The 26,237-nt window shown below is 44.7% G+C and overlaps 1 protein-coding gene and 1 pseudogene across 2 annotated transcripts in view; both read right to left on the bottom strand.

Annotated features, from left to right (window-relative positions):
* Positions 1 to 13,867, bottom strand: part of LOC309544024 (uncharacterized protein) — a gene marked incomplete at both ends in the record, with an annotated part of 34,267 nt that extends 20,400 nt beyond the window's left edge. The window contains one exon of the mRNA XM_082276419.1: positions 13,307 to 13,867. Coding sequence (XP_082132545.1) covers positions 13,307 to 13,867 — 561 coding nt within the window. The remainder of the gene's footprint in view (positions 1 to 13,306) is intronic.
* The window catches only part of LOC309544025, a 44,257-nt pseudogene extending 21,277 nt beyond the window's left edge, over positions 1 to 22,980 (bottom strand). Inside the window, exons 1-8 of the transcript XR_014226109.1 lie at positions 22,958 to 22,980; positions 22,063 to 22,117; positions 21,853 to 21,976; positions 21,639 to 21,736; positions 21,322 to 21,549; positions 21,036 to 21,242; positions 20,774 to 20,915; positions 14,161 to 14,454 (exon numbers count right to left, since the gene is read on the bottom strand). The product of XR_014226109.1 is annotated as an uncharacterized misc_RNA (transcript). The remainder of the gene's footprint in view (positions 1 to 14,160; positions 14,455 to 20,773; positions 20,916 to 21,035; positions 21,243 to 21,321; positions 21,550 to 21,638; positions 21,737 to 21,852; positions 21,977 to 22,062; positions 22,118 to 22,957) is intronic.
* Positions 22,981 to 26,237: the final 3,257 nt, after the last annotated feature.

Here is a 26,237-nt window from a genome sequence, read left to right as displayed (position 1 = left end):
CAGTGATACAAACATGAATACTTTTAAAACATATAAAAGCAAGGAGAAAGCACTTGATTATGTCTGCTCAACATGTTTCACCATCTTGTAATGGCTTCTTCAGGAGGCTGACGAACAATAAGACACGTGGCCACTCACTAAAACTAGAGGAAAGGCGGTTTAACCTTAAAATGCGTAAGCGGTTCTTCACTGTAAGAGCGGTAAGGATGTGGAATTCTCTTCCACAAGCAGTCGTATCAGCAGGAAGCATTGATAGTTTCAAAAAACTATTAGATGGGCACCTTAGAGACCACAACATACAGGGGTATACAATGTACGGTTAACAGCAAACACACACACACGCACACATCATAAATTGAACTGGATGGACTGATGTCTTTTTTCAACCTCAGTAACTATGTAACTATGAACATCTTTCACAAGTGAACATTCTATATGTAATAAGAAACATTGTGAAAATATCAAAAATCACATATATACAATATCTATATCCAATGACAACAATCACTGAGTATGGTAGTCATGGTAGGGTCCATGAAATTTACACAAGCCAAAAGGGAGGCATACCTCGAAAGAAACTGAACTTTAGCCCATATATGGAGGAAGCTGTAGATGGATAATGCCCTTGGGTAGAAGGAGAGATAGAGTCGCCCGCTAAGCATGTGTCACCATAGAGGAGGAACGAGACAAGCCACAAGAAAATGATGATACTGATAAACAAAGGATTTATTTTAATAAATTCATATAGGACAATGCTTAGAACGAGCTAAAATGCCACATATCAAGGAAATAATTATAATTACCCTTCAATTCAGAATTGTGAATTAGAGGGATAGCATTAAATGCCCAAAGGAATTGCAAATGGTTTATGATTTCCTGGATATCATCCCAATTGGACTGGAGATCAGCTCAATGAGATTCAACTGTATTTAAAGTAGAAATAGAAAGGAAAAATATTTAGCAAGCAATTCATAGTGCTCTGCTGAAAAAAAATTATATATTTGCATAACCCTTTTTACCTTGTCTTTAGCTAGCTATGACAGGCCAGGTATGTATAATGTGGTCAAGATGGAGTTAAACTCCTGAGAAGGCACTCATCCAAAGGCACCAAATCTCAGGTAATGAATCCTGCGGATGAATGCATATTGTTAATAGACTATCTTAATCTTAATACTGGACAAAAAGAACAGTAAAGAAAGCCATAGGGATCTCACATAGGAAGATTCTCATACCAATTACTAGTGCTATGCTTATTAAAAAAGTGTTTACAACACCCTTTTTACCTTGTCTTTAGCTATCTTAAACAAGAGATGGTGCATATAGTGTGGTCAAGATAGGGTTAAACTCCTGAGAGGAAATTCCTCCAAAGGCACCAGGTCCCAGGCAAAGAATCCTGCAGATGAATGCATATTTTCAATAGGCTAGCTTATTCTTAGTGCTGAGCACAAGAGACAAAGAATAACAACAGCAATAAGGCAAGCCAAGGAGCTCTCACATAAGAGGGTTCCCATACTTCGATCAGCTCAAAAGCTATGGCAAAGTCCAGATGAAAGAAATATACTTGTAAGCATCAATTACCTTTCTACAGTCTCCCTCCTATGTCGCCAAACAGTCCAGACTGACTGTTTGCAGGTTGCTGGCATTTTATGCACCTCCTCCACTCCGACGTCAGACGCCGCCGGAGTGAGAGCCGAAATCAATCAGCTGCCTCAGCTGGCCCCTACGGACAAGGCGTGACGCCATTGGATGGCGGCGTCACGTGGTCCGCCTAGACCCGGAAGTAGAGCCGCAACTAAGGGGCAATGCTTCCGGTACGGCAGGTTCCATATTAACTAAGGAAACGAAGCATTATGTAAGAGAAAAATGACCATTGCCCGACAAACACAGAGGTAGAAGAAACCTTCTAAGTTTTCCCAAAATGGATTAAAAAAGTATCCAGAAGTCCCCATATAATATTAAAGGCAGACTATTGAATCAAAGAAGGCAATTTTTAAGAAAGATAAAGTCCCCAAAAAGGGACTGTATTGCGGGATTAAATTCAAATCCCAAATTGTCGCTCTATCTGTGGATGAACCACAATTTCCGAGGAACATGTTTTACCAAAAATTATAATTTAACGATATATTGATGAAGAATCAAAAATGTATTAGTTGTATATGTTAAATAATCAAGGGAAAGAAATTTTTTTTTTTTTACTCCTGTTATTTATTCTATTGAATCCAGAAGGGGGCATCTCAAGCTGTCTGTCAAAAAAAATAGGATCAGTTTAAATGGGCAGCAAATTAAAGACAGCACCAACTATCGGGACCTGGGACAACGGATCCGGGCAGAAGGTACCGTGGGTGCTCATATGGGGTCGCAATTGCAGCAGAAAAAACTCAAAAAATCCCCGATCACAAGTGGGGCCGACACACACCTCCTCCATCATGGGCAAAGTATGAAAATATACACTTCAAGAAACTTGTTTTGCTGTTCAGTGCAACAATTACTTAGAAAAGGAGAATATACAATTTCCACAAAAAGTACAAAAAAAGAACATTTATTTATTAATAGGGGTTAAGATAACTACTATTTTCCTGACAGACTCCATGGCAGCTTACGTGTGGGTTAGTCCCGCCTCCTCCTACCTCATAGGACCCTACTCCCATAAATTTTTACTCCGTGCCAGAGGCCGTGTTCCTTTTTTGTCCTTCTCCTGAAAGGATTATGGTCAAATCTTACCTCATGAAGATTCCCGATTCAGGCCTGGCGGTCTGCACGTTGGATCGAGTGGTGTCCCCTTCATGTCCAGCACGCCCTAGCTATTAGTGGGGTAGGACACGGGCGTGGAGTCAGTTGTCAGAAGAGCTTACAAACCTGGCCAATGGCAGGCAAAGCGACATTTGGCCAATCGTCCCAGCTATTAGCGGGAGGCCCATTAATATGCCCCATCATGTGTGTAGCTGTGGTGTCCGTATGGTCCAAGGTCTGGTCGTGGAAGTGGTGATGTACCCTGCTTTACATTCTATGGCAGCAGTTTGTTTGTGTATATTCTCCTGTTGTTTGTTACTTATCTCTCCCTGGGGTTGGGTTTGGCTGTGGGATGCATGGCGTTCCAAACCACGTCCTTCCCCTCCGCTCCACTGCTTCCTGGTGCCTTCCAGGCTCGATCTGAATCGAGGCTTGGTTTGCACAGGTGGGGGGAGGGGGGCGGTGACATCATTCCAGCAGCAAATTCAAATAGCTGTCAGTTTCAGCTGTTTGTGGGTTTGTTCAGCAGTGTTTCCAGTGGCTTCCCCGTGCTCTGCAGGAATCTTTTAAAGGTGAGAGATGGCTGTGATTATGCTGAATAGGCTTCCTGACTGCTTTCTGCATGTCACTCATTCATGATCTCTTGCAGTTTCCTAAAGTGAGATGGATGGCTCACCGCCCCCTGGTGGCCAGCCCTTACATTACAGGTAAGATTGGTTTTATTCCTCTACCTGTAATGTTTGGGTTTTTTTTTTCTGCTGTTCTGTTGAGTCTTTATTTTCTTTCCTAAAGTCCTTCTAGGTCTGAAAGACGCCCGTGAAGATAAAGATCCTCCCAGGTCGCAAACGCGGCACCATCGGTCGTCCTCTAGGCGACATGGTGAAGAGTCTGGAGCTACTACAGGAAACCACCACTCTGACAAAAGATCCTGCTGGGGATGTGGGGCACAGGTGCCTGATGAAAAGTCGCTCTGTGAGCCCTGTTTTTCACATGCTGCAAACGAAAGGGAAGACAGCAACCAGCAGATGGAGTCGCTGGTCAGACGAGTAGTTAAGGAGTCCTTAAAAACCTTGGATCCTGCTTGTGCTGGAACTTCCTCCCCCAGGATGGCGAGTACTCCGGCTGGTGAAAATATTCATATCCCTGGGCCTTCCCAGCACAGTCACTCCTCATCTGACTACTCTGAGGGTGAGCTTGAAGCAGACGACGTCAGAAGAAGTCACACGGAGCAACTCTCCATTAAAGATCTGTCTCTGATATCGGCCTTCTTGGTTGCCGTCACCTCGGCTAAAAGAGTCTCCGAGATTAGTTCTCTGGGTTGCAAAGAACCATTCCTGACCTTCTTACCAGATCGTGTGGTTCTTATCCCCATGTTGGGATCACACCCCAAGGTGGTCTCTGTTTTCCATGAGAACCAGGAGATTGTCCTTCCAACATTCAAATCGTCAGATGATCCGGATACACATCCATTAGATGTGGGTGCAATTCTGAGACTGTACCTGGATGCAACAGCTTCCTTCAGGCATTCAGTTTATCTATTTGTTCTCCTCCAAGGAAAGAACAAGGGCTTGCGGGCCTCTTCAAGATCCATAGAGGAAAGGATTGTTCAGACCATCCAATGGGCATATAAGGCTAAGGGCTTGGCTCCTCCAGAAGCGGTGACCGCGCATTCGACAAGAGGGGTGTCCACGTCCTGGGCGGCTTCTTGTCATGTGGCCCCTGAAGTAATATGCAAGGCGGCATCATGGTCTTCCATTAACACTTTCATGACTCATTATTGTATTGAGCCAGCTTCATTGTCTTCTGTTAACTTTGGTTTGCAAGTACGGTCTGTTGATGGTGCAAATTAAATTTCTTTTGGCCAGCAGTTTCCCACCCTTGTGTGTTTAGCTAGTTATTTCCATCACGTAAGCTGCCATGGAGTCTGTCAGGAAAACATTGTTATCAAATACTTACCGTAATTTTCCTTTCCTGATGGACTCCATGGCAGCTGGAGTCCCCTCCCATCTGCTGGAGTAGGCTATTTATGGAACATGGATTCTGGCACGGAGTAAAAATTTATGGGAGTAGGGTCCTATGAGATAGGAGGAGGCGGGACTAACCCACACGTAAGCTGCCATGGAGTCCATCAGGAAAGGAAAATTACGGTAAGTATTTGATAACAATTTTCCATTTTCTGAACAGTGAAACAAGTTTCTTGAACTGTATATTTTCATACTTTGCCCATGATGGAGGAGGTGTGTGCCGGCCCCACTGGTGATCGGGGATTTTTTGAGTTTTTTCTGCTGCAATTGCGACCCCATATGAGCACCCACGGTACCTTCTGCCCGGATCAGTTGTCCCTGGTCCCGATAGTTGGTACCGTCTTTAATTTGCTGCCCATTTAAACTGACCCTATTTTTATTGACAGACAGCTTGAGATGCCCCCTTCTGGATTCAATAGAATAAATAACAGGGGTGAACATTTCTTTCCCTTGATTATTTAACATATACAACTAATACATTTCTGATTCTTCATCAATATATCGTTAAATTATCATTTTTGGTAAAACATGTTCCTCGGAAATTGTGGTTCATCCACAGATAGAGTGACAATTTGGGATTTGAATTTAATCCCGCAATACAGTCCCTTTTTTGGGACTTATCTTTCTTCAAAATTGCCTTCTTTGATTCAATAGTCTGCCTTTAATATTATATGGGGACTTCTGGATACTTCTTTAATCCATTTTGGGCAAACTTAGAAGGTTTCTTCTACCTCTGTGTTTGTCGGGCAATGGTAATTTTTCTCTTACATAATGCTTCGTTTCCCTTAGTTAATATGGAACCCGCCATACCGGAAGCATTGCCCCTTAGTTGCGGCTCTACTTCCGGGTCTAGGTGGACCACAGGACGCCGCCATCCAATGGCGTCGCGCCTTGTCCGTAGGGGCCAGCAGAGGCAGCTGATTGATTTCAGCTCTCACTCCAGCGGTGATGTCAGACACCGCCGGAGTGGAGGAGGTGCATAAAATGCCAGCAACCTGCAAACAGTCAGTCTGGACTGTTTGGCGACATAGGAGGGAGACTGTAGAAAGGTAATTGATGCTTACAAGTATATTTCTTTCATCTGGACTTTGCCATAGCTTTTGAGCTGATCGAAGTATGGGAACCCTCTTATGTGAGAGCTCCTTGGCTTGCCTTATTGCTGTTGTTATTCTTTGTCTCTTGTGCTCAGCACTAAGAATAAGCTAGCCTATTGAAAATATGCATTCATCTGCAGGATTCTTTGCCTGGGACCTGGTGCCTTTGGATGAATTTCCTCTCAGGAGTTTAACCCTATCTTGACCACACTATACACACTTGGCTTGTTAAAGCTAGCTAAAGACAAGGTAAAAAGGGTCCTTTGGGCATTTAATGCTATCCCTCTAATTCACAATTCTGAATTGAAGGGTAATTATAATTATTTCCTTGATATGTGGCATTTTAGCTCGTTCTCAGCATTGTCCTATATGAATTTATTAAAATAAATCCTTTGTTTATCAGTATCATCATTTTCTTGTGGCTTGGCTCGTTCCTCCTCTATGGTGACGCATGCTTAGCGGGCGACTCTATCTCTCCTTCTACCCAAGGGCATTATCCATCTACAGCTTCCTCCATATATAGGCTAAAGTTCAGTTTCTTTCGAGGTATGCCTCCCTTTTGGCTTGTAAATTTCATGGATTCTACCATGACTACCATACTCAGTGATTGTTGTCATTGGATATAGATATTGTATATATGTGATTTTTGATATTTTCACAATGTTTCTTATTACATATAGAATGTTCACTTGTGAAAGATGTTCGTCAGTCTCCTGAAGAAGCCATTACAAGATGGTGAAACATGTTGAGCAGACATAATCAAGTGCTTTCTCCTTGTTTTTATATGTTTTAAAAGTATTCATGTTTGTATCACTGTCTTTAATAAAATTATGTTTTGATTATTTTTATACAAAAAATGATTTTTTTCTCCATCATTGAACAATTATTAGCACCTTAAAAGTCCCATTACCCTATCCATTTGCTAATGGGTTTTGAATTGTTTTTCTCACAATCAATCAAGCTGTTCTGTCTGATATTTTTCTTGGTCTTCCAGATCTTGCTTTAACTTCCACTGTTCCTGATGACTGCCATTTCTTAATTACATTCCAAACAGAGGATACTGACATCTGAAAACGCTTTTCTATCTTCTTATAGCCTTCTCCAGCTTTGTGGGCGTCAACTATTTTCAGTTTCAGTTTTCTAGACAACTGCTTAGAAGATCCCATGGTGCTGATTGTTGGGGCAAGGTCAGATGAGTCTGGGCATTTAAAAACTTTGAGATTGACATCACCTGGTCTTCCCAGACGATGATTGAGAACAATCCATGACACTGGCAGGTTTCAGCCTTGCAGACACCATTTTTTTGTTTTCTGTAATTTTGAAAGTGTCAATGATGGAAATAAAATCTAACTTTTGTTGACATATTATAAGAATGTCTAATCTGTAATTTGATGCCTTTTGGAGATTTTTTCCATCTTTCCTTGGCTTCTTTATGCACATTAATACAAATTTTTACCTGGGGTGCCCAAACTTTCGATCCCCACTGTATATATATATATATATATATATATATATATATATATTGCAGTTGCCTGCCCATGTGTGATAGGCCACAGGCCCACAGACTGTACTGTGTGCACACCACTCATATAGGGTGGCACAGTACATTGCACAGCGCATGCGCAGTGCCCTAAATTGGAAGTAAGAGGACCAACCAACCATCTTTTTCCATCTCCCGGTTCCTAAAATCTATTCCATAAACCGGCCCCTGATAGGGGACAAAACAGAGATTAAAACTGGTAAGAACAGATTTCTTTTAATTTAGAAAAAGAGGACAGCCTCTGCGGATCTGGGTATTTTTTGGCCTCTTTACTGAATGCTCATGCACAATGGCTGTAGGCTCATGCGTCCTTTTGCGGAGGTGACAAACCTGGTCAGTCAAACTTAAGGCAACATCATCGACCTCATCCCATATGCGTTTTTTTTTGGAGCGTGCCCTGCGAAGAGGGCTGGATCAGGCTGTAGATGAGCATGAACAGGAAGAGTTGTGGTCACCATCGCCACCAGAAGCAGCCTTGTCATCGTCGATTGCTGGACCTGCGGCAACGCAGAGAGAGGAGTCTGAAGAAGAGAAGTCAGAGGAGGAAGGTGGCTTTGAAGAGGTGGAAGACCAACCATAGCAAGCGTCCCAGGGAGCTTGCTGTCACCTTTCAGGGACCCTTGGTGTTGTACGTGGCTGGGTAGAGGAAGAGACCTTCAATGATGTCAGTGAGGACAAGGCTAGCTTGGTATCCAACCTTTTGCAAATGGGGAGTTTGCAGTTGTGCAAATGGACTGTTTGCTGAGCGTTAAACGGGGAGTTTGGTCTGTCACTGTGAAGCGGGCGTAACCCTTACACTACCTGATCGATACAACATCATACCTGATCGTATACACACACTGGATGATTTAAAGCACGTTATTCCAAACAATTTAGGAATGTTCGGTGATTTATGCCCTTTATGGATTAAAACCAGACTCTGCGTCAACTACGTAATTTTCCATGGGAGTTTTGCCATGGTTCCCCCTCCGGCATGCCACAGTCCAGGTGTTAGTCCCCTTGAAATAACTTTTCCATCACTATTGTGGCCAGAAAGAGTCCCTGTGGGTTTTAAAATTCGCCTGCCTATTAAAGTCTATGGCGTTCGCGAACGTTTGCGGAAATTTGCGTTCGCGAACGGAAAATTTTATGTTCGCGAAATCTCTAAACACCAGTGCAAAGCAATGCAGCACCACCAGTGCCGATCTATGCAGCCTCCCCAGTGCCAGGAAATGCAGCATCACCAGTGCCGATCTATGCAGCCTCACCAGTGCCCAGCAGTGCAGTCTCACTAGTGCCCAGCAATGCAGCCTCACCAGTCCAGGGGATCAGAGAAAAGACAGGAACAGGAGAGCCTGCCGGATCATCACACAGGCTGGCATCGCCCGCTGCGTCAGCTTTAATTTGAATCGTGGGCTCCAGCCATCACACAGGTCCCGCCTCCTGGTTTGGCTCCTAACTATGATAGACAGCACACATCCTGGGATTGGACAAGTGGGCTGTCTGATAGACAGGACACTTGTCCAATGCCGGGACGTGTGCTGTCTATCATAGGTAGGAGCCAAACCAGGAGGCGGGACTTTGGGTGACAGCGGGAGCCCAGCGATTCAAATTAAAGCTGACACAGCGGGGGATGCCGGCCTGACACCCCCCATTGTGTGGCACTGGGGAGGACTGCCCCCCCATAGGTATGCCAGTGGTTTCGGCACGCCCCCTCTGCCTCAGCACCAGCCCACGATCAGCACCGTCCCTACAATCCGGAGACAAAACCGTGTCATGATACAAGAGAATGTCAGAGACTGCAGACATGATACAGGAGACGGTCAGAGACTGCAAACATGATACAGGAGACGGTCAGAGACTGCAGACATGATACAGGAGACGGTCAGAGACTGCAGACATGATACAGGAGATGGTCAGAGACTGCAGACATGATACAGGAGACGGTCAGAGACTGCAGACATGATACAGGAGACAGTCAGAGACTGCAGACATGATACAGGAGATGGTCAGAGACTGCAGACATGATACAGGAGATGGTCAGAGACTGCAGACATGATACAGGAGACGGTCAGAGACTGCAGACATGGTACAGGAGACGGTCAGAGACTGCAGACATGATACAGGAGATGGTCAGAGACTGCAGACATGATACAGGAGATGGTCAGAGACTGCAGACATGATACAGGAGATGGTCAGAAACTGCAGACATGATACAGGAGACGGTCAGAGACTGCAGACATGATACAGGAGATGGTCAGAGACTGCAGACATGATACAGGAGACGGTCAGAGACTGCAGACATGATACAGGAGACGGTCAGAGACTGCAGACATGATACAGGAGATGGTCAGAGACTGCAGACATGATACAGGAGATGGTCAGAGACTGCAGACATGGTACAGGAGACGGTCAGAGACTGCAGACATGGTACAGGAGATGCAAAAGGAAGGAAAAATGGTCATGGGACTTTAGATGAGGTAGGTTGCTTGCTTGAATGACCAGATAAAGTGAAGTCTCAAAAATGTTTATTCATTACATGATTGATAATAGACACAGATATATAACAAATACAACATCACATAATCCAGATAGAAATACAGACATATAATGTAGAGGACTGGCATCAAAAAAAGGGTATCTTGCCATGTATTTACACAATTCATATTATAATAATATACAATAATAAACGTGTATATAGATAAACGAGATATATATATATCTCCTTAATAATATATATATATATCTCCTTAATAATACATGGTTAGTATCCAGATACAAATGTCTTCACATCTATATCTCTACGCGTTTCGTGGAACTTTCATCCACTCATCAGCAGCTTGATAAAAAAAATATAGGCTAATTTTAGTGAAGTAGAATACAAAAATCTTAAAAAATAAAAAGAATACACCTAATTGCTCCCTTAGAAATATTGTATACATAAGATCCTACTACTTACATGTAACAAACCAAAGCAGGCCCTGTGACCATAAGGGAATGAGAGCACAGTGAGGGGAGGAGTCTAACCCAGGGCTGAGGCGGGTATAAGCCAATCGGTCTTAAAAAAGGGGGGGGGGACCCAGCAGATGCAGACCCGGACACCTACAATTTCGACAAGTGTAAAAGCACATGGTGACCAATTATTCTAAAGAAAGGTAAAGTATAAATATAAATAGGGGGTATATGCATATATATACAGTAAAACCTTGGTTTGAGAGTAACTTGGTTTAAGAGCGCTTTGCAAGACAAGCAAAATTTTCAAATAAATTTTGACTTGATATACAAGCGATGTCTTGATATACAAGTAGCCTCAAGTCCCAGCTGAGTATAAAAGAGAAGAGAGGCGCCTCTAAGTGTAGCAATATGGTTAAATTTAATGAAGGTACAACATTTAGCAACTCACATGGTTGATGATTTAAACAGGCACATCTAAGGATGCAGGCATCCGGGGTAAAGCTGTCCACATAGGACCATCCTCCGCACCGTCATCTACGTCATCCTTTCAATGCTGCCCCTCGCTTTACTGCAGGGGGGTCTTCCCGTTCAGGATTACAGACTGGCAGTCGGCGGTGCAGAAGATGGTCTATGTGGACAGCTTTGCCCGGATGCCTGCGTACTTAGATGTGCCTGTTTTATTCATCAACCATGTGAGTTGCTAAATGTTGTACCTTCATTAAATGGAACCATATTGCTACACTTAGAGGCGCCTCTCTTCTCTTTGATACTCTGTATCTCCTGCTGGATTTTGCTTCCAATCCCCTTGTGGAAGGGGCTATTTGTGGATGGACATTTTATGGTTATATAACCTATCGCAATGCTATAATCTTTTTATATGGACTATAAATTGAAGGATTTATGAATAAATGGTTGTGGAACGAATCATCTGAGTTTCCATTATTTCCTATGGGGAAATTCACTTTGATATAAGAGTGCTTTGGATTACAAGCATGCTTCCGGAACGAATTATGCTCGCAATCCAAGGTTTTACTGTATATATATATATATATAAGGAAAAAATATATAGACAGCAGACATGATACAGGAGACGGTCAGAGATTGCAGACATGGTACAGGAGACGGTCAGAGACTGCAGACATGATACAGGAGACAGTCAGAGACTGCAGACATGATACAGGAGACGGTCAGAGACTGTAGACATAGTACAGGTGATGGTCAGAGATTGCAGACATGGTACAGGAGACGGGCAGAGACTGCAGACGTGGTACAGGAGACGGTCGGAGACTGCAGACATGATACAGGAGATGGTCAAAGATTGCAGACATAGTACAGGAGACGATCACAGATTGCAGACATAGTACAGGAGAGGGTCAGAGATTGCAGACATGGTACAGGAGACAGTCAGAGACTAGAAACATAGTACAGGAGATGGTCAGAGACTGCAGACATGATACAGGAGACAGTCAGAGACTGCAGACATAGTACAGGAGATGGTCAGAGACTGCAGACATGGTACAGGAGATGGTCAGAGATTGCAGACATAGTACAGGAGACGGTCAGAGACTGCAGACATAGTACAGGAGATGGTCAGAGACTGCAGACATGGTACAGGAGACGGTCAGAGACTGCAGACATGGTACAGGAGACGGTCAGAGACTGCAGACATGGTACAGGAGACGGTCAGAGATTGCAGACATGGTACAGGAGACGGTCAGAGATTGCGGACATGGTACAGGAAACGGTCAGAGATTGCAGACATAGTACAGGAGACGGTCAGAGATTACAGACATGGTACAGGAGATGGCCAGCAGGTAAGTATGATATCTTTCTTTATTTTACAGAAAATAATAATAATACCCTTTAGTATCACTTTAACAAATCATTGGGGAGTCTTTTGGCAGCCACTTAGGCCCCAATGTGATAAGCACACACAGTACACAGACTGGAGGTACAGCAGAGATGGGGGATGGGCCACTTCTATGCACTCACCCCTCACTTACATTAAACATGGCAGGCTGGTCTCTTACCCCTCCCCCTCCCCTCGCAGCTCATTTCCTGAAGCAGACTGAGTCTCATCCCAGGGATGTGATGATGATGTTTGCGCCGAGCGGCACTACACCCGCCCATGGGGGAGGTGACAGAGATACAAATCCCGAGGAAGGGCGGAGAGCGTGGGGGGGTGGGGGCGGCACATTGATGTTCTGCATCGCCCGCCTCCTGAAGCAACACCCTCCAATGAGAGGGGAACAGCGCCGGATGCAGCCAGGCCAACGGTGCATGTTAATCCAGCAATGACACTTCTGTGGGGGGAGGGGGGAGGGGGGAGGAGCCAGGACGATGTCACGCACAACCGCGATTATTCTGGGTTCCCCATTGTAACCGAATCGGAAAAGGCTGCATGGCGATGCGCAGATCATTTTCAACACCCCCAGTGACAACGTGAGTACATTGATCAGATTGTACATTCACTCCATAGCGGCCTATGAAGAGAATCCTCAGCTTCATCTAGTGGCCATAATCCAGTATTTGTCCCAAAATACCTCAATTAAAAAAAAGCGGAATAACACATTATGGCCACTAGATGGAGCTGACGATTATAGGAAATCACACATTTTTTTAAAAAACCAGACCTCTAAATGTTTGTGAAATCTTCCCGCACAAAATGTATTCAGCCAATGAAAGGTAAGGACTCCATTTTTTTTTTCTACTGATATCAATGGCCGACACGGGACAACACTTCATTCATGTCTTTGGTGATCTCTGATCTCCTTATGAAGTGTTTCTTACATGATGAAGATCAGCCATGGAGTATATCTGAAGTGTATATCAGGGTGTGCTTCTACCCCACATGTCCACCAACATTCATATAGAAGACATTTCCCGCACCCAAGGCACTAATACACCTCGAGGGTTGTGTGGGACCCCTGATGTACGGGAAAAAAGGACTTCAGTGAGGAACAATTCCCTCACTCAGGACAGGAATGTGGCTTCTCCCCTGTGTGAGATCTCTGATGTCTGGAAAGATTGGACTTCTGGGGAAAACATTTCCCGCACTCAGGACAGGAATACGGCTTCTCACCAGTGTGCGATCTCTGATGTGAGGAAAGATGGGACTTCAGTGAAAAACATTTCCCGCACTCAGGACAGGAATACAGCTTCTCACCAGTGTGCAATCTCTGATGTGTGGAAAGAGCGGACTTCTCTAAAAAACATTTCCCGCACTCAGGACAGGAATACGGCTTCTCACCAGTGTGAGATCTCCGATGTGTGGAGAGAGTGGACTTCCGTGAAAAACATTTCCCGCACTCAGGACAGGAATACGGCTTCTCACCAGTGTGCAATCTCTGATGCTTGAAAAGAGTGGACCTCTCTGAAAAACATTTCCTGCACTCAGGACAGCAATACGGCTTCTCACCAGTGTGCGATCTCTGATGTGTGGAAAGATTGGACTTCTGTAAAAAACATTTCCCGCACTCAGGACAGGAATACAGCTTCTCACCAGTGTGCAATCTCTGATGTGTGGAAAGAGCGGACTTCTCTAAAAAACATTTCCCGCACTCTGGACAGGAATACGGCTTCTCACCAGTGTGAGATCTCTGATGTGTGGAAAGAGCGGACTTCCGTGAAAAACATTTCCCGCACTCGGGACAGGAATACGGCTTCTCACCAGTGTGCAATCTCTGATGTCTGGAAAGAGTGGACTTCTCTGAAAAACATTTCCCGCACTCAGGACAGGAATACGGCTTCTCACCAGTGTGAGATCTCTGATGCGTGGAAAGAGCAGACTTCCATGAAAAACATTTCCCGCACTCAGGACAGGAATGAGGCTTCTCACCAGTGTGAGACCTTTTATGCACATTAAGCTTGGATTTAAAACGGAAACACTTCCCACACTCAGTACAGGAGAACCTCTTATCTGTTGTAAGGACGGCACTGTCCCCCACAATCTGAGGTTCCTCAGGATAAGAGGAATACGATGGTCCATCTACACTGTGTGGTGCTGGATGGACATTTGAGGTAGCCGGGTTTTCTCCTGGACTATACTGTGTGATGTCCTCATCTTCTACTTTACAGTCTGGAGACAAAGTGAGACAATCCTCTGAGGTTTTCCTCATCTCCCGTCCATCTACTAAAATAGAAATAAAAAGATTATTACTAGACATCAGCAGATTGGTTCCCCTAAACCAGGACTCCGCCCACATCAGGCAGCTTTGTCTCTGAGGATCTTACAATTCCACCCTCAAGGTAACTAGTAAATGGGTCCTCTGATCTCCTACCAGATAATTTCTTTATTCATGGACCTTAGTCAGAGAGTGAGGAAACAACGAGAACTGTCTTTTATAGGAGTGACAGTGATGAGGGTATTATAGGACGAGTGTCCCCTCCCCCTCTATCACTCATTGCCATCTTCCCTACACAAGAAGTCCCGAACTTCCTTATTTAGTCCATGATTTAGTCATGAATAACAGCGGGGCTGAGCCCCACCAGAGGTCAGAGAATGAGGATGGGGGGAGAACAACCAAGATGAAGTCTGGACTGATCCTGAAGACCTCCATCATTGGGTTACTGACTCCTCCCTCATTATCACTTTCTGTTTAAGGTTCTAAAGTTGGAGGATGTTATCACATTATTATCACCATGTAAAAGTCTGTCCTATAAATCAAATCATCAGATATAAAATGTTCAGCTGGTAGGAAATGGGCGTAACAAAAGAGAATCCATATTATGTGTATATATAGCAGTGGGTAGAGGGGAGAGAGCAGAAGTCAGGAGTATGTAATGTACAACATAGAGTATATAGTGCAGGGGTCAGGAGTATGTAATGTACAACATAGAGTATATAGTGCAGGGGTCATGAGTATGTAATGTATAACAGAGTATATAGTGCAGGGGTCAGGACTCATAATATTTGTGTTCAGTAATCAGTTGCAGAGGTCCCACACCGCTGCCCCCCATCTCCTGAGACTGCACTCAGTGACTTGGGTGTGAGACTATACAGACATATCCCTCCACCCGGCACAGCCAGCAAATAACAGAGCAAGGAACCCTGGGAGAATTGTTCTGTCAGAGATCTTGCTAGACCCAGGCATGTGGCAGAAGACCCCAGGTGTCTAGGTCAAGCAGCGTCTATGGTAAAAATCAATATTTTGCTGCCAGCTGAACGCCAGAATCTCCATAAATCCAGTCTAGAGACATAAATTGTGTCTGCAGCACAGAGAAGGAAGATTATCCGAGAGAAATACAGGAATACAGGACAGGGAAAACAGCTCAGGAAAGTGACCAGGGGATTACAGGCTGACATCACCCAGTCCCTGCCCTACTCTGGACCAATCAGTGAGCAGTATGGGTTGAGTAATGTACCCCCAGGTCCTTTTCCATCCTAGACTCACCCAGAGGTTCTCCCCTAGTGAGTAGCTTGCTTTCTGGTTTCTGGCACCCAGGTGCATTACTTTACATTTTTCAACATTGAACCTCATCTGCCATGTAGTTGCCCACCCCGTTATTTTGTTCAGGTCCGCTTGTAAGGTTTCCACATAATGCATAGAAGATATTGGCACGCTTAGTTTAGCATCGTCCGCAAATACTGAGATTGTACTAGATATCCCCTCCTCTAGATCATTTATGAATAAATTAAACAGGATTGGCCCCAGGACAGAACCTTGGGGGACCCTGATTTTCACACCCGCCCAATCTGAGTACTCCCCATTAATCACCACCCTTTGCAACCTCCCCTGGAGCCAGTTCTCTATCCAGGTACTCACCTTATGGTCCAAACCTACACTCCGTAGTTTGTACAGTAAGCGTTTGTGGGGAACGGTGTCAAAGGCCTTTGCAATGTCCAGATACACCACATCCACAGGCTTACCTTTATCTAGGTGGCAGCTCACTTCATCGTAGAAGGTTAATAGATTGGTTTGGCAAGAACGATTTTTCATGAATCCATGCTGATTACTACTAATAATGCCGTTTTCATTACTAAAGTCTTGTATGTGGTCCCTTAACATCCCCTCCAAAATCTTGCAAACTACTGATGTTAGAGTGACCGGCCTATAGTTACCAGGGATATATCTCGGCCCCTTTTTAAATATTGGTACCACGTTGGCTTTTTTCCAATCAGCTGGCACCATACCGTCTGTAAACTATCCTTAAAGATCAAGAATAATGGTCTGGCAATCACCTGGCTGAGCTCTTTAAGAACCCTCGGGTGCAAGCCATCCGGTCCCGGTGATTTATTTATGTTTAGTTCTAAGTCTATCTTCTGTTAGCCATGGCGGTATTTCCTGAGGTGTATTATTTAGTTTGGCCTTACAAGCTGGGTTAGTGTAGCCCCCCGATTCTTTTGTGAAAACTGAAGAGAAGAAATTATTTAACACTACCGCCTTTTCCCTGTCCTCTGTGGCCAAAACTCCCTTATCGTCTTTTATGGGGCCAATGTGTTCTGGCCTCGCTTTCTTACTGTTTATATACTTAAAGAATTTTTTGGGGTTCTTTTTACTCTCTTCCGCTATATGTCTCTCGTGTTCTATTTTAGCCGCCCTGATTTCGTCTTTACATTTCTTATTACACATTTAACCTGGCCAATAACACACAGGCTTTTGATACAGCCCCAGGGATAGGCACAGAGGGGTTGTCTTGGTGAATTGTGCGGCAGGGTATAAAAAGCCAGGGGCACATGAGGTAGAGGTCTTTTGGCGGGAAGCAAAGTCCCAGAAGGAGGGTGGCGGCTGCCTCCTCCTCTGCAGCAGTGGGTGATGGTCACAGGCCTGGTGAGCCAGTGGTGTGAGGCTGAACACAGAGGTCCAGGAGAGCTGACTGGAGGAGTTGGGGCACTGCGAGAATCTGGAAAAACTGTATCATGAGTACAGAGGATCTTGCCCAGGGGTCTGCCCAGGAAGGGGACAACTCCGGAATTTATAGTCAGTGGACGGGTGTCAGCTAGTACAGAGAAATGGGGTACTGGGGGAGTACCCTGAGGAGAAACACAAAAAGGAACACTTTCCTCCGCTTCATTCAAGTGGCAGGATGAAGTAGTGGCCTTGCTGCATTCTCAAGCTAGAAGTCCTCTGAATTATGAATAGTTCAACAGTTGGAGTATCCCACTCATCCCTTCTCCCATCCCAATATAAGATAAAACCACAAAAACAACTACCCCTAGACTGATCATTGACTGAGCCAAGAACATAAAGTGTTAAGATTTCTGCAGTTGCTACGGGTAACCCAAGGGAATCCTTAAAGTGTGAAAATTCAGCAGTCCTCTAGGGGGCAATGATACACCTTATATACCTTTCATTTATTCAAGAAGGCTGCTGGGCCGGGGGGGGGGGGGAATCGGGGGCCCGTCCCTTGGCTCTTTCCAACCACAACCCCACATAGGCACGCGCTCATTCATCCGGCTCCTTGCTGGTGAGCGTCTTAGCATTTTTTTGCCATCTCTTAGTAAATTGAGGCCTCTCTCTGTGGGATTGCTCCCCCTTCTCTTTCACTCTCTCATATTCTTTGCTTGCCTGACTTTCCTTTCTTCCTCTCTCATACCATCTTTGCCTCCCCTCATTTTATCTCCATTCTCTTTATACCCCCGCCCCCTACTACTTAGGGCAACACCATGCTAAACTGGATCTCCCAGATCTATTCTGCCCCTGCTGCTCAGGTTAAGGTGAACGGTATCTTATCGGACTACTTCACAATTAGGAATGGGACAAGACCTCTTACTCTTTGCATTATCACTAGAAACCTTTTTATGTAGAATACGCCTCCACCAGGATATCTCAGGCATGACTGTTGGGGTGACCCAGCAGAAAATATCAGCGTATCCAGACGACACGTTATTTTCCCTCATGAATCCCATAATTTCTCTACCGAATCTTCTTTACGAGTTTGAGGCATATGGCACTCTGTCCAATCTAAATATCAACTTTACTAAATCTGAAGCTATGGGAGTAGGCTTATCAAACCCCCTCCTCCACCAACTGTGATTGAATTTTAGGCTAAAATGGACGAACTCAGAGCTGAAATACCTGGGCACTCCCATACCACCCAAATTTTCACCCATCTTCACGCTCAACTTTCTCCCCCTCCTAAACAAAGTCCACATTCTATAAGATAAATTGAATTCTGGCCTCCATTCATGGTTTGGAAGATGAAACGTTATTAAAATTTGCATAATCCCTAAGTTCCTATACCTCTTTCAAGCACTTCCGATATTCATCCCTTCACATTACTTTAAACAAGATGACACCCTACTAGTGGATTTTATCTGAGCACATAAGCGACCTAGGCTATGTAGGAGACTACTCTTGCTTCCTAAACGACTAGGTGGACTGGCAGTGCCGGACTTATGCAAGTACTGTCAGGCTACACAATTGGGGAGACTCAGACTGGTGTCGTCATGGTGAAGCGAAGCTTTGGCCCAGACTAGAACAGGCCCAATGCGACATACCCCTCCATAGAGCTCCACCGTGCCACCATTCACTACCAGACTCCTTAAGACGCCATCCCCTCATAGGTCACATTATAAGAACCTGCTCTAAATTATTCACACAACTTTCACTTTCCCCGACGCACTCGCCACTGACACCCATACTGGGGAATCCCCAGTTTACCCCGGGCTACCAAGATAAAACATTCAGGACCTTGATGGAGTCAGGCTATTTCCAAGCCTCCCATTTTTCAACATCATCTAGTTGGCCTGCACTCAAAGACCTCATGGACTTCTCAGGACCCTACCGTCTAGATTTCTGGAGGGCATGGCAACTCCATAATTTCTTAAACTCATTGCCACCTCCCAGTGAATGCAACACACAACTTACACCCTTCGAAGAACATTGCTCTCAAGACAGAATACTAACACAGGTATTATCCACCACGACCTATGCATTACTGATAACACCTCAGGGGACTTACCAACCCCCATTCTTAGCTAAGAGGGAACGGGATTTAGACTGTAACTTTAATCCAGACCAACAAAATCACATCAGTCCATTTATATTTACGTCATCCATCTGCATGTAAATACAACAAAAAAACGTCAAACTCCAAACAAGGTGGTACCGCACACCGTCAAGGTTGAGCAGGTTCTTCCCTACACTCACTGATCAGTGCTGGAGATGCCAGGAAGGTCCGGGGACACTCCTACATGTTTTTTGGTTGTGTCCTAAACTAGCGGAGTTCTGGAAGACAGTACGTGAAATGTCTCAGAGGTTTATAAACTGACCGCTCCCCAATGACCCTGCTCTCTTCCTTCTCCATGCCTTTAACATCCCGGCCCAGACCTATAAAAATTCTGTCATTTGTCACCTTCTAAATGCTGCTAAAATGTGCATCCCTCTTAAATGGAAAAACCCACAGACCCTGACTGTTGGCATGTGGCTCAAAGAAATAAATAGAATGGAAAACCTTGTTCTCTCGACAAGTCCCCAACACGAACGATATACCAAAACCTGGGATCAATGGAATATATTTGTCCTCTCTGATGAAGGCTGCTCTTTAATTAAGGGGGGCAATACTAAAGAGACCTCATGTTGAGTTTGGGGGAGCTCTAAAATATTGGTGGAAAGTATTGCTGATGTAGGGCCATAGCTTTACCAATGCTAACCTTCCTACAACCCCCCCCCCCCTCCACACCTCCTTATCCCTTCCCCCCTCATCCCACCTACTTATCCTCTGCTGCCTTTCTCTAGGTTTCTTTTACTTCCCTCTCTCTTTCCACTACTTATTCGCTGCTTCCTTCTTCTTCTATACGTTATGTGAAACTGGAACGGACAACTCCGGGTACTTTCTAGTCCTCCATAACTCCTCCCATTAGAGGAATTGTAGAACACCTCTTATTCTACGACCGATGTAGATCTCAAATGTATAAATTAATTGTCTTCAATGTTGTAATGCACTGTCTCAGCATATGTTCTATAAGGAATGTTACTGTTTATTATGCCTGGAAGTTGTCTTTTATATAAAATAAGAGAATTGAAAAAAAAAGAAAAAGAGATCTGACATGGATCAATGATACAACCTTACCCAACCAAACATCACTAAGTAATAATGTTATTGAAATGATGACAATGTTATTGTTTGGAATATGACGTTATATTGAGGAATGGAGATGGATCTTTCATATGGTGTACAGTATCTCCTCCTCATTTGTTTGGAACAAGACATTAGACTCAGGCATTGGGCAGAAGACCCAAAACTCATAACCTAGGTGCCTATATCATGCACATTTTTTTTACCAGCCGAATCCCAGAATCTCCATAAATCCAGTCTAGATACATAAATTGTGTCTGCAGCACAGAGAAGGAAGATTATCTGAGAGAAATACAGGAATACAGGACGGGGAACACAGCTCAGGAAAGTGACCAGGGGATTACAGGCTAATATCACCCAGTCCCCGCCCTACTCTGGACCAATCAGTGAGCAGTATGGGTGGAGGAATGTATTTAGTGTTAATGACCCACCTGTGCTGATCTCTGTAGGAGTGTCCTCCTCTATAAATGTCCCCGTTATTCCATCCTCCTCCATACACTGCTGATCATCCCTCACATACGTCTCTTCTTCTTTTGCTTTAACCTCAAATTCTATATCGATTGGATCTCCACTCTAAATCAAGAAAATGAAAGAATATCATCTGTAAAATATAAGCTTTATTATTGTGACATCACATAAAAATCCACACATTGTCTCCATGAGTCTGTGTTTTATAATCTCTGTCTCACCAACCTTGTAACAGTGAGGGATGGTGTGACCTTCCTGTGTGGAATCCCGGGAATACAGAGGACGGGGACATCTCTCTGGTGGGTTCCTGGTATTAGGTGGCTCCATCATATCCTTGTGTCCTTCTGAAAACTCCTCCATCACTCCATACTCCTCATCCTCCTCTTTATACTCTTCTTTAACATCAATATTATCATCCCCGAGGTTTCCACTCTGAATATATAATAAAACATTCATTGTAACAAATATACTGTATATAAATCAGAACTACCAATAATTGTCACTCATCTACCTGATGATGGTGAGGGATGGTGTGACCTTCCTGTGTGGAATCCCGGGAATACAGAGGACGGGGACATCTCTCTGGTGGGTTTCTGTAGCTGGATGACTCCTCCATGCTGTCCTGATACAGATCTTTGTGTTCTTTTAGAAACTCTGACTCCTCCATCACCCCATCCTCATCACCCTCCTCTTTTATCTCTTCTTTAACCTCAACTTTAGAATCTCTCAGGTTTCCACTCTGAATATAGAATAAAAATGACATCAATGGTAACAATGCAGATAATGTACAGATCCTAATGATACTATCAGTGATTGTTCCTCATCTACCTGGTGATGGTGAGGGATGGAGTGATCTTCCTGTGTGGAATCCCGGGAATACAGAGGACGGGGACATCTCTCTGGTGGGTTCCCATTACTGGATCCATCTGTAGGAAACACACACACTGACTGAATACATTGTTTCTATGTGTTTATCAGATGATGGGGGATCTAGGTGGAGCCTCCGTACTGCTCTCTCCTTTACAATAAAGTCTCCTCTTACCCGGTGATGTGAGGGGCGGCTGGTTCTCCATCATGACGTCCTTGTAGAGATCCTTGTGTCCTTCTAAATACTCCCACTCCTCCATGGAGAAATAGACAGTGACATCCTGACACCTTATAGGAACCTGACACACACAATGATACAGTCACCATCCAGACACATCCCTTGTCAGTTACTGGATAATGTCCCAGAATTCCCAGCACCGCTCACCTCTCCTCGATGATCTCTCTGGTGACTTCTAGAATCTTCTTTGTATTTCCCTATTCTATCAGGGAGGGAGGTGGAGGCAATGTGATGGTCATATGATCTCAGCAGGTGACGTGCGGAGGAATGTAATGTAAATAGCAGACAATTTTCTCCAGAGCTCCTAATGGTGGGGATGGATTTTGCTGCATGCTGGTGCCAAGTTTCCATCCCCCAGGGTCACTGCAGGTGTGGAGAAAAGCTGTGTAAGAGGATATGGAGGAGAGATGAGGAGGAGACCCAGGAATCAGGATAAAGGTCAGGACAAGCAACAGAGGAGCACATCCAAGAGATGAAGCCGGGGTCACTACACAGAAAATCAATCCATGGAAACAACAGGCAGGACGAGGAATAGCAAGAAGGAGCTCAGAGACAAATGAGAATATTGCTCAGCCAATGGGAGATTATCTCAGCATGATTTACATAATGAAGGAGATGAGGGGGAGGGGAGGTGACCATAGATACATGGAAATTCAGCTGGTTGAGCAGGGATCGGTCACATTTCCATCCATGTGTGGTCCGCTTTGGAAGCAAGATACATTAAAGCGGTTGTAAACCCTATAAAAAAAAACAAAAAACAAAAAAAAAACCTGCAAGACAAAGGCATAATGAGCTAGTATGCATCGCATATTAGCCCATTATGTGTAACTTACCTTAAAACGAAGCCCCGACACGGACCCCCGGACATCGCTGTGGGCGCTGCCATGATCCCTCGTCGTCTCTTCCGGGTTCGGCGGCTCCAGCGCGCTAATTGGCCGGAAGAGACGGCTCCGGCGCGATGATTGGCAAAAGTGTCAAAAAGCGGGATACTACCGCTTTAATCATCAACTGATCCCCTTGAAGGGGTTAATCTACTTATTACCTCCTCTGCCGCCAATTCCTGCAGTGTCTCCCTCTACGTTCTATGGAATGTCCTCTTTACCTAACATCACTTCCTGTCTGTATTCCATAGAGACTTCCTGTCTGTATTCCATAGAGACTTGCTGTCTGGGTAGAAGTGAGATCACCACCTTGTGGAGATCAGAGGAACTGCAGCCCTGAGAACCGTCTGGTAGTGTGAACCCGGTCTTGTGCTGTGTGTGTATGTACTGTATATCCTTCCCTTTTCTCTCCTCCCTGAGTGTGTATGAAGAGGCGGAGCTTCCGCTGGAACATCGGTCGGAGGAGGAAGCCGAGTCTAGGAGAGAGACTGACAGAAAGCGCAGCAGACTTGCAGGAGTGAGCGAGGAGGATCCAGTTCCTTTGCCATCGGAGGTGAGGAGAGTGTGAAGGATGTTTGTGACTCTGGTAGCTGAAAAGCTGGGAGTCATATTGCTCTGGTGAGTGGGGAAGCACTACTAAGGGGGCGCCCTCACCATCACGTGTGTAAGAGGTGGAAGAAGGCGTGGCTACACTACAGCTGGCACAGTTTGGAGCATGGAGCACTTTCACACCTTATCAACTTTACATTCATTTGTGGAGTTTTATTGAGCAAAATAAATTAACTGAAGTAACTGCAAAGTGGAAGCAGTGGACTTGCGAGAACACTATATTGAGTACATAACTATGAATACATGAATTTGCACAGATTTTTACTTTATAGAAAATATTATAAGATAATGAAGTAGGTGCAAAGTGGAAGCACTGGATCTGCACAGAACAGCATCTTGAGCACAAAGCACTTTATGTTGTATATGAATTTGCACATGGATCAGTTTACATAATTTATTGATAAACACCATAAGATGAATGAAGTAGGTGTAAATCTAGACCTAGGGAACACAAGGGAGGTGGAGTTGGAATCCTCCTATCCTCACAGAGCACCTTCCAGGTTCTCCACTCTCCTCCCTCTCATCATTTGAAGCTCACTGTATACGTCTATTTTCTCCAATCTCCTCTAGAATTGCTGTGATTTATCGGCCCGCTGGACCGGTATTAACTTTCCCTGATGACTTCTCTGCCTGGCTGCCCTACTTTCTCTCCTGAAATTCCCACAATCATTCTCAGCGACTTCAACATCCCTGTTAATACGAACACTTCTGCTACTTCCAAACTTCTCAGTCTAACTTCCTCATTTGACCTGAAGCAATGGATACACATAGTTACATAGTAGGTGAGGTTGAATAAAGACAATAGTCCATCCAGTTCAACCTGTGTAGGTGTGTGTGGCCGTAATCATCTCGCATACCCCTGAATGTTCTGATTCTTGAGATGTACGTCTAAGAGTCTTTTGAAACTGGATTTTTGTACTTACCGTAAAATCCTTTTCTCTGAAAACCATTGACAGACGCAGCTCCATTTATTCTTAGACCATTGGGTTATGCTCCTCCCATCAGGAATAGGACACTAGGCAGGAAAAAGCTTTACCACGCCTATGGGGCTGTCCCTTCAGGCATAACCCCACACACTCTGCTACAGCTCTCAGATTCGTTGCAAGCAGTGTTTAGAAGACAAAAAACCCCATTTCACTCATAAGTAGAGGGGCGGGTGCTGCATCTGTCAATTAACTTCAGATAAAAGGATTTTACGGTTAGTACATATATCCAGTTTTCTCTATCGTCCATTGACAGACGCAGCTCCATATCTTCTTAGGCCACTGGGACGTCCCAAAGCAGTATATGCATGAGGGGTGGGAAAAACAACGCAAAGAAGAACGGAATTCCCCAAAGGCTAAACTTAGCCAACCAGGTGACCTGGAACTCAACCTTGAACAACTGGAGCTCACCTAGAAAAAACACACACCCTCAAAGAGAAGCAAAAAAAATTTTCTCTTTTGAACAGCAGCCTGCCAAACCTTGTGGCCAAAAGAGGCATCCGAAGATGCCAACACATCTACTTTGTAGAATTTTGTGAATGTTTGCACAGACGACCAAGTTGCCGCCTTGCTAACTTGCATCACTGACGCCTGATGGCGAAAAGCCTAAGAAGCACTCAGTGCTCTAGTAGAATGCGCCTTCACAGGGAAAGGAGGAACCTGACCCTTCAGTGAATAAGCCTGAAAAACCGTCTGCCTGATTCATCTGGATATGGTTGCAGCAGACGCGGCCAATCCTTTACGAGGTCCCTCGGAAAGGACAAAAAGAGCCTCTGATTTTCTAAAAGACTGAGTGGCCGCCAGGTAAACCCTGATCACCCGAACCACATCCAAAGAATGCAAGGCAATTTCCTTTGGATGCTTGGGCTTGGGACAGAGTGAAGGCAGCACAATGTCTTCATTTAAATGAAAATCAGAAACCGCCTTAGGAAGAAAAGAATGATTAGGTCGGAGTACCACCTTATCTTTGTGGACCGCCAAATAGGGTGAGCAGCAAGACAATGTTGCCAATTCTGATACTCTGCGGGCAAAAGTAATAACCAATAAAAAGACAACCTTCTGAGACAATAAAAGCAGAGAAATCTCCCGAATGTTCTGAAAAGGAGGCTTTTGAAGAACAGATAATACCAAATTAGGATCCCACGGAGGTAGCAGGGATTGTCTCGGAGGAGCCATATGGCACACTCCCTGAATGAGAGTGCGAATCAAGGCATGTGTAACTAACGGGCATTGGAAATATATAGCCAAAGCCGGAACTTGCCATTTGATAGTGCCCAAAGCCAACCGCTGTTCAACCCCTTTTTGCAGAAAGGCCAAAACCCTAGCTATTGAAAACAAGCAAGGATGCACCTTTAGCGATTCACACCATGAAATGTACGATTTCCACGTACGATGATATATCTTCCTGGAAGTTGACTTCCTGGCCTTCAATAGCGTAGGAGTCACAGAGTCCGAAAGCCATGCTGTTAAAGCCAGAAACTGTAAAGCAGGATGGAAGATAGGCCCTTGAGACAGCAGATCTTCCCTGAGAGATAGTCTCCAAGGAGCATTGGCAACCAACCTTACCAGGTCTGCATACCAAGACCAGCAAGGCCAGTCTGGGGCCACCAAAATGACCAGAATCCCTTCCACCTCTATCCTGCGTAGAGGCCTCGGCAGGAGTTTCAGTGGAGGAAAGGCAAAAATCAGCCGATACTGACACAAAGGAGCCACTAGTGCGTCTGTGGCATTGGCCAGAGGATCCCGAGACCTGGCTATGAACCTCTGAACCTTTTTGTTGAGACGAGAAGCAAACAGATCGAACTTGAGTGTCCCCCACTGGACACACAGGAGATGAAACCCCTCCGTG

The sequence above is a fragment of the Pelophylax lessonae genome, assembly GCF_965119305.1.
Source record: "Pelophylax lessonae genome assembly, contig: HAP1_SCAFFOLD_640, whole genome shotgun sequence".
Classification (NCBI taxonomy): domain Eukaryota; kingdom Metazoa; phylum Chordata; class Amphibia; order Anura; family Ranidae; genus Pelophylax; species Pelophylax lessonae.
Note: the sequence above shows the minus strand (reverse complement) of the source record. Positions and strands in the feature narration are given on the sequence as shown.